At 41.5% G+C, this 9,337-nt stretch overlaps 1 protein-coding gene across 4 annotated transcripts in view; it reads left to right on the top strand.

The window, feature by feature from the left end:
* Window positions 1-3,413: 3,413 nt before the first annotated feature.
* tcf7l1b (transcription factor 7 like 1b) overlaps window positions 3,414-9,337 on the top strand; it is a 38,861-nt gene continuing 32,937 nt past the window's right edge. For 2 of the 4 annotated variants that reach the window (XM_086111415.1, XM_086111416.1), the window contains exons 1-3: window positions 3,414-4,606; window positions 4,708-4,780; window positions 4,859-4,986. In XM_086111415.1, the coding sequence (XP_085967541.1) occupies window positions 4,421-4,606; window positions 4,708-4,780; window positions 4,859-4,986 (387 nt within the window). In that variant the 5' untranslated portion in view covers window positions 3,414-4,420. The remainder of the gene's footprint in view (window positions 4,607-4,707; window positions 4,781-4,858; window positions 4,987-9,337) is intronic. The other 2 variants (XM_086111413.1, XM_086111414.1) reach the window with 2 other exon arrangements.

Below are 9,337 nucleotides of genomic sequence, written 5' to 3'. Positions count from 1 at the left end.
GTCCACCGCAGTTGTTTTGGTTGTGATATATTTGCACAGTCCCAGACTGTACACTTAGCATGGCTCTTCACCATTTTCACAGACTATTTTCAGATTTTAGGTAAGGTGTGTCAAAAAGCATCCACTCGACCTGTTTTCGAATGATTGCGTTTTCAGGCTGCAAAAAGCTATTGTCATGTAAATGAAGATCTAAACCGACCTGTTTCAACCTTTTGTCGCTCTCATTAAAACAGAGACGTATAAAGAGCGCCATTCGTTTTCCTTTTACGATAATGTGCATTCCAACAACCACATTGTGTTGGAATAAAGAATCTCATCTTAGATTTGTGTTTTTGCCGCATGTGTGTTATGTCTCACTGTGCTGCAACACTGTGAACTGTGAACAAGAGGGGTCTGGCTCAATGTCTCCGGTGGCGGCGATTTAGCACATAAGTGAATGTGATACCGTATCCCTATTCATCAACTTCAAATGCGTGCTTTAATCATTTCTCGGTGTCAACTTGTTTTGATATTTGATTTACATTGTTAATCAATCATATAGGCCCTGAATAATTGCAGGTTTACCTGCAGGGGCATGCCTGTCTATCAGCATGAAATATTGTGATATTTTGTGTGGGCATAAGATAGAACGCCTTCTATTGGGGTCATAGCATACTATAGGCCATGAAAACAAAGATATGTTTGCCTGGGGGTAAATACTCACCCATGGAGTGATGCAAACATGTAGTTATGCTAACAAGCAAACTGTGACTGTCTATGCAATTCTCATTGATGCACTCAACCTTAGGTTGCCTTCTACTGAATACAGTTACGTGCACACACACCCAGGGGGAAACGGGATCTAATGAGGCCCTTGGAGACGTTGAATTGTCAGTCAGCCCTCAGCAGGCTGACACAGTCCTCCACAGCAAGGACATCTTTTTTCAAGCCTGTCAAATTGCATCAGAACTTTGCAGGTCCAAGGATTTATCGTAGAGAAGGTAAAGGTTGAAGTTAGTAAGGATGAGGGAAACATCGCACCAACTCTACCAATGTTGTCGCCCACATTTGAAAACACATCTCTATGCCACAATTCAGATTTATGTGCAGGTTACTCCACAGGAAAAAAAAAAAAGAATTCTAACCACTTCCCTTCTTCCATGATTGCAACACTGGCCCTCCAGTCCTGTTCCTCAAATGAACAATGTGGCCCGTGTATTTAAGTCTTATGTGAAAGAAAACAAGAGGCAGACTCTCAGAGGAGGCCCTGGATGGTCTCAAGCTTGCCTCACTCTGCCTTGAGTTGCACCACCAACATACTGATCCCAGGTGCGCATGCTAGTATCTCTGCCAGATTATTGTTCTCCAGCCTGTGGCATTGTAATTATGGCACCCTCACTACTCATGACATTTCAGTCACTTGAGCTAAAATCCAGTCGGCATTGTAAAGTTTGATAACATGGACAGGTTGCTGTTGAAGTCTGGCTCCATTTAAAGTTGAATAATAAAAATGTATCATTTTGACCGCGCAATAATGATAGTAATTGATTTGAATTGAATCAATTCAATTCAATTCAATAGCGATGTGAAATGCAGGTATACGTTCGTCAGAAAACTTCTTTTCAACTACACATTGATATTGCTTTAATCATTTTATACCATGACATGTTTCTACAATTTTGTAACCCTTTAAAACACCCTGTTTATGAGACAGTGCAGTTCTGCAAACTACATAATATTGTGAAACAACACTCAGATGAACAAATGGGGCCTTAGCTTTATATTTGTAATGAAAATTGTTCCTTACATTTGTATTCATTTGTAAAACACAAATCACTTGTATTTGAACCTATTTATTATTGAACCAAATATAATGTAGTGGCACGAATTGAAGTCAGACGTGTTGAAGACCTGACAGTAGAATATTATTTAAATTATTTTTTGAAAATTCATCCTTCTCTTTTTAATAATTGCTTTCTACCGCCTTTATTACCGATTTGTCTTATTGTTTATTGTGCATGTTAAATTGCTCCATGTACAGCACTTTGTATGCAGCGATGGCTGTTTGAAAGTGCTCTATAAATACTGTTGACTTGACTTCTCTGGGCCCATTTTATGCCTCGAATTGAATTCTTGATTATTATGTGTAAACTTACTTCAACGCGACAAAACTACACAATAATCAGAAACTGAGGAGAAAGAGGGCAGAACCCAATAGTCTGTCAATAATTTTCCTGTGTGCGCACATGCAGTCACGCATGCTCACGCAGTAGTCTGCTGGCTCAAGCCACACAGCTCCGTCACACCAATAGTTTTTGGGGGCTGAATGATTGAAATCCATTTAGCAGCAAAAGTTACACAACAAAAGTTATGAAGAAGGAAGTGGACAGGCCTAGAAACAAATTGAGGGTAAATATATGTAATTGGGAATTGTGGAGGGCTGCATCAACAACCAAAGCCATCAGGTAAGTTGATAGCATCTCTATTTAAAATTGATTATACATTGCAAGTAATACAGCATCAAACCAGTCACATTTTGTGTTTGGTGGTTTTCCAATATGAATAAGCCATGCTACTAACAGTCACCTTGGCTAACGTTAGCTTTTACTGACTACGTTTACATGCAGTCAACAAGGTTTTTAAAGGATGGCATTATTTAGAGTTTTAAAGGCAGTGCAAACCCGCACAAAAAAACCTGAATAAACTGATTCAGGTTTTTTAAAACCTGAATGTCCATGGTGGGTTAATTGGTCACTCAAAATTGTCCTTACGTGTGGTTGTGAGCACGGATGGTTGTTTGTCTATGTGTGCCCTGCGAATTGACTGGCAATCGGTTCAGGGTGTATCTCACCTGCTGCCCGAAGTCGGCTGCGATAGGCTCCAACATGCCCGCGACCCTTGTGAGGATAAAGCGGTTCAAAGGATGGATGGATGGATGGATAAGACCCGGGGTTACCCTTTTCAGATTATCTCTTGTCAAACGGGTATTGATTTGTATTCTTTACATGCACTTGCTCTATGCGCAAGGAATCTGGATCTTTGTAGTACAGCAAGTATTTGTATGCGGGCGTCATGACACAGCATGCCTGCTTTTTTTTTATGTGCTTGCACTTCTGGCCACAATGAGGCAGTTTAAAGCGGCCACATCAGCGGACTATCTGAAGGCAAGACGCAATTATGGGGTGTCGATATAGCAAGCTAGCTAAGTTCATGTTGCAATTGCACAGGATAACTGCTCATTTGTACAAAGGAGCTCAAGTTCTTATGTGGGCCAAAGGGGGGGGGGGGGCCTCAAGCTGTGGCCCAAGTGTATCACCGTGCCCCGTTCTAGCCATGCCCCCGCCCCTAAAAAAAGAGGAAAAGTTTATCTATAGCTCCACAACTGATTACAACATAGTTCAGTCTTTGCATGTTGAAAGCATTTTTCTTTTAACACTTACAATGAATTTGGAAAAAAGTGTGACTTCGCACAAACCTTGACCTCTGCCAAGGCCTAATTCTAATCAACAGCCCATAGTGAAATTAAAGGAATCTAACAAACCTTATTTATAGAACTGCAGAAATAATCGCTTTTTTTGTTGATTGATTTTATAATTCGCCGTCAGTTGTTTTCATAATGGCCGACTCTGGAACTTGCAGTCACTATCATATTACATTAATTTTGTGTCCAGCGTGACTATGATTATTTTCCGCATGCAACGCAATATGAGAAGAACAGAAGTTGTACGTCGTAATTGTGTGCGTTGGTATCTTGAGGGTTACGAATAGGAGCTTTGCTGGACGAAGAAGTGTCGGTTTTCAGAGTAAACTCCTCCTCTATACGCACGCTTGGGCTGCGCTCTTCCACTTGAGCAGCCAACTTGTTATCAGGGCACATTCTCGGGCTGCGATGTGGAGCGAAAGAGCGACGGCGTCCGGATAAACATATACTACTTTATTTTATTTGACTGTGTTTACATTCGTTTTAAACAAACATTTGACCTTTGTTTCTTTTCGGAGGGAAATCACCACACGTTTACTCAAACTTTTGGAGGCAAGTCGCCACATATTCTCTTTTTTTTTTTTTTTTGGAAGTCGGGGGGGGGGGGGGTTAGCCATTGTTTCCTCACGCATGGATCTTTAGTGCATTGAGTAACCTCTCACTGGTTGGACTGCAGTCTTTTTTTTGTGGCCCCGGGGTCTCTGCATGAGGACATCCCACAGTGGGGACGCACGCGCTTCCAAGGAGACAAACTTTGTCAAGTTGTTGCAAAAGCCGTGGATTATCATTGCCATGGACACCGCCAGAACACCCAGAAGATGAAAAATGGACACTTTCTTGTAGCTAGTTGTGTCTCTCCACTGAGCCGTTTGGACGATCTGATTACAAGTGGTTTGTTCTAGCGGCTGCAACACGTTTTTTTCTTCCCCTCTTGTCGATCCATTTCACTGGTGTGCAAAAATGCCTCAGCTGAACGGAGGCGGCGGGGATGATTTGGGGGCCAATGATGAAATGATATCTTTTAAAGACGAAGGGGAGCAGGAGGAAAAGATTTCCGAAAATGTCTCGGCGGAAAGAGATTTGGATGACGTGAAATCTTCGCTCGTAAACGAGTCGGAAAACAACAGCAGCTCGTCAGACTCGGAGGTAAGAATCTAAACCAACCGCCCTTCATAGGCGTCTTGGTGTTTTATCTGAATTTGTTGAAAAGTTCTAACTAGTTTGTATGTGCACATGCCCACTGTCAGCAAGCAGAGAGGCGTCCCCAAACCAGAGCTGACTCAGAAAGTTATGAGAAAGCAAGAGACTACTTTACTGAAGGTAAGAAAGGCAAACACATCCGATGTGGACTCACACATAGTTTTGCATGTGTTGACGAACCTATCTGTGTATTTGCAGCACTGAGAAGACAGCACGATGGAGGTCTCTTTAAGAGCCCCCACTACCCTGGCTACCCCTTTCTCATGATCCCAGACCTCACCAATCCATACTTATCCAATGGCTCTCTTTCTCCCAGTGCAAGAACAGTAAGTTTCCATGTCCTACGCTAATCTCTGACACTCTTTCCTGTAGTCTCTCACACTCCTCACAAACTTTGGCCAAGCCTATAAGTTTCATGAGCACTGCCAGACCACCATATTTCCTCAGAGTGGCCTCCTGAGGAACTGCTTCTTTGTCCTTTAGAGGGTGATTAAAATGTACTCTCTCTTTCTAGAGTTGTATTTGACCATGCAAACGATAGACTTATTCAAAATTATTTTAATGCGAAATAACTTGTGAAAACTTTGTGTGTTTTTTGAGAATTTAGTTTGGCTCTGTGTGCAATTGTCTTTCATGGTTGAGGTGTTTTTGTGGCATGGTGCTACCCATCGGCGCTCCGTGTTTACACAGTGTGCAACTTATAAAAGAAGTTGCTCAAGTCCCACCCAATATTCACGACGATGTAATACCGTGCTTTGACATATATAGGTGGCATCTGTGACAGTTGCTGTCCACAGACATTTTTTTTTCAAGTTTTGATGAGTCAGATTTAAAGTGTTGACGGAGAGCTTGCAGGTTCTTGTTTAATGTAACATTCTGTGTGAAGTTTTAGTTCGAAGGATACTTTGCTTTTGTTGTTCTACTTAGTATTATGGGCAGCACAATGTTGGGTGAATGTTCATTTAAAATAAAATATGGTGATATTTTAGATAAATTCTAATGATCCACTTAGCGAAATGCGAAGTATTTTCTTGAATTCTATTCAGTTGACTTTTAATTAGGCTATACTTTCATGTAAAAAAGTTTCATGTTGGAGAACTGTGTTTCTCAGAATAGTCCACCCCCCAACTCTTGTCCCCCCCCAAAAATAAAACCCCAAGTACTTTCGTTATGGCCCGCAGGCATCGCACTGAAAAGACCCCCTCCCATCTTTTTTCCGTCGTCTTTTCACTGTTGCAGGCCCTCTCCCCTCACCTCCCTGTACCTTCCATTCAATTAGAAAGGCGTTAGTTGACCATTGTTATTCTGAACAGTCTTGATGGCTTCATTGGAGGTCTCCATTGGGGCTCATTAACTAAATGGCTACTGCTCTCACCGCGCCATACAAGACAACTTGTAACTCATATATATTGTTTCTTATGCCCACCATAGTCGATGTCAATGCCCATATATTTGCACATGCCTATATTATCTTATTGGCTACTTGATTAATCCAATGAGTCTTTGATTGTTTCCACCAAAATTAGAGCTTGTTGTTTAAGATTTCTTAAAAATTGTGAACCGCTTATACAGGGTACCCTCAATATGAGCAAAAAAAAAAGAATGAGGTCAATGGGGCAGAGCTAGCTGACTGTGTTTGTCGTCACCATAGCAGAAAAAAAGCAAGGAGACAAAAGATGGCATACTTTGGAGCGATCTTGGGGTCTTTGCATTGCACAGTTTTTTTCACGCTGAGTAGCTCAATTGATGAGTGGCTTGGCTGTTCCTCCTAAAACTCGGGGTTTCGTTTGTTTGTACATTTGCCTGAAGTGCAGTAGAATCATTTTCCCAACAGCATGCTTTGACGTTTAGGTGCGAGTTTATCTTACGGTCTTTACAGTTACATCCGTCACACAAATGCTTGTAGAAAATGCAGAATGTCTCGTGAGATAAGATTTGCCCCAAGGGGGACACTGAAATGTGCTGTCATCCCTCCAGCCCTTAAGAGACAAACAATCCACTGGCCTGGGCATGGTTTATTTATTGTGCCTTGTTGCTTTGGGCCTGACAAGTTTGTTTTATATGCAGTTTTTTATTGTTTTTGTATGTTTGTGCAACATGAGACACGCTCAAGTTGCAAACAGATCATGTGATTAATAGCAGGTAACATGATCTTCTGCTTTTGTTTGCCTGGCAAGAGCTGACATTTAATAGGTGTAAAGGTAATCAAACATTTTTTTTTTTGTGGTTACATGTACAACAATGCGCCGAGGCTTGTTTTTGTTTTTAATGGAGCCTTCTTGTATCTGTTGATATCATTTTTAGACACTTAAACTATTGGTGTGATATAATTTAATGCAGCATACTTCTACTTTACGACTATACACTCAATATAATACAACTTGTGAAATACAGTCACGAGTAATCAGGCAGTGATTTCCTTGGGTGTGGAGCTTTCAAATTTGGATGTGGCGAATCTCATCATGAGCAATGAGAGACGGGCTACATGGGATCAGCTCAGACTTCCCCTGAGGGCCAAGCATAACTGATTTAAAGCCCGTTCCGAGCTGACATTCCGTTGTAATCCAGCGAGGGCTGAGGAGGAGGTTTTATGTTTGCAGAGATGTTCCACCAGACGCCTGCCTGTTGAGGGGCGGAGGTTTGTCCCACCAAGTCTAAATCCAGCTTGTTGTTTGTCAATCCACTGACGTGATCGTCACCTCATTGTTCCAGTAGTGACAGAGCGGTGCCAAATTTAATGGCTGAATCTGCTCCATGGCCACGTCTGACAGCCCGATCAGCAACTTTGAAACAATTCCGCAAGTATCGTCATCATCATTGCCACTAAAGAGTGAAATGCCTCTTGTGTGTGAGAAGTTGCGAGTAAGCGAGAGCGAGGTTAGCCTCTCAAATATATCTTCCTCAAACATACAAACTCATGGGCATGATTGTAGAATAGAATTTTGTGGGAGATTGAGATATGAATGGAGAGCTTGTGTAAGTCTGAACATGTCAGAGGCTACAATTGCATGCCTCTGACTTCTCCACCCCCCCCGCACTCCTGCTCGAGCTTTCTGTTGCGTTTGCTGCTTAAATCAGACAAAGAAAAGTCAACACAGACATTGTCTTGATGAATAAAAGGGCCTCTCCCTACATAAGCAAATGCTGTTCGTGTGGAGGTGTCTTTTCATCAGGTTGCACACTCTATTCACCTTAGTACGTGCGTGTATGTGTGTGCGTGTAGTCGTGCACTCATGCGTTGAGCACATTTGTGTGTGTAAAGTCTGCGAGGGTTAGGGGAGGTGGTGATGGCGTGTTCAGGTGAAGCCCTGTGGATACGTTGCAACAGAGGCAACAGTGTCCAGCGCTCACATTCTAACAACCCCCAGTGTTGTATTCCTCCGCTGCAAGTTAATCTGAATGCTAGAATGCAAATATTTTTTCAGCCAGGCACCGTGTCAACAGAGACACAATTTTCGACTGGCTATATAGTTTTTAATAGATTTTCTCTTCAAAGGCAAACACCTTCATCAGTTTCGTGACACTGATTCATTAGAAAGCAATTAGCAGCAACCACAAACATGTCTTTGCTGGTTTTAAAGACTTGCTAATATTCTGTTCAAGCAGACACATCTGTTGACATTCATATTCATAACTTTGGGTAGTTTAGAGTCTTCAGTTGACCTAATGATCATGTTTTTGGAATGTGGGGGTAATCCTATCAGTCATATAAGTGTAAAAATAAGTTAACCACTGTTGTTATCTGCACATAAAACACTTGTGACTTTAATGACAAATACATAATGAGAAGGTGATTCACATAGCAGATGTATCTTATACTTTAGCCTTCTTACAATAAGTGTAAAATTAAGTTAACCACGGTAAAAAGTCAAATAAAAAAATTTAAGATTACATTAATTATATATTTGATTGTGCATCCAAGGTTTTGAATATGAGTCTGCTTTGTAAATCTTCCAATATATTGTATATTCTTCTCTTCTCATGCTCTCCTTTTAAGACCCTTCAAGTGGCTGGTCAAAAAAAAAAAAGCCATAAATTGTCATAGAAAAAAACAAAACAACACATTGTGAGGTATGGTAAGGTCTCATGCTCTATAGTCAGCGTGATGACATGCCTGACCATAGATTGAATTCCGAAATTATGCTTCAGAGGGACAATGTTCCTGAAAATTTGGGTAAAATTCCAAACCTCAGGGGATTTCAACTTCGAGGTTTCATTGTTTTGTAACTATAGTCCTATACCCGAATCTCAGTTATTTCCCTCACATTACAAATGGCTTATCAAGAGTCCTCTAAGTTTACTTAGAGCAAAACTAAATAGGCCTAAAGTGAATGATTGTGGCAATTATATTAGCAATTTACATCCTGCCAAAATGCATAAAAGTGCTCACTGAACAATTGTCAGAGCAGCAGATGCCATGTCAGGTAACACCTAAATAATGCGTTACCTCTGTGGCTTTATGCACAACCTGTCTGTCTGGGTTTTATGAGAACACGCGTTGCTTTGCTCGTTCCTTGCTACCACACAGCACTCGTGCGGGTCGGCTGGAAATGGTGTCAGTCCTGGTCTGTATCCTTCCCTTGTGGGTCTCTGCGAAAAGCAAAAGATAGCGTCAATGGCTGTCTCTATCCCGTAGCCCAGCTAATTCACTACCTACCCACCCTCCCGCCTGGCATT

Source organism: Hippocampus guttulatus, chromosome 5 (assembly GCF_054856545.1).
Source record: "Hippocampus guttulatus isolate MCC_2025c chromosome 5, RoL_Hgut_1.0, whole genome shotgun sequence".
NCBI lineage: Eukaryota > Metazoa > Chordata > Actinopteri > Syngnathiformes > Syngnathidae > Hippocampus > Hippocampus guttulatus.
Note: the sequence above shows the minus strand (reverse complement) of the source record. Positions and strands in the feature narration are given on the sequence as shown.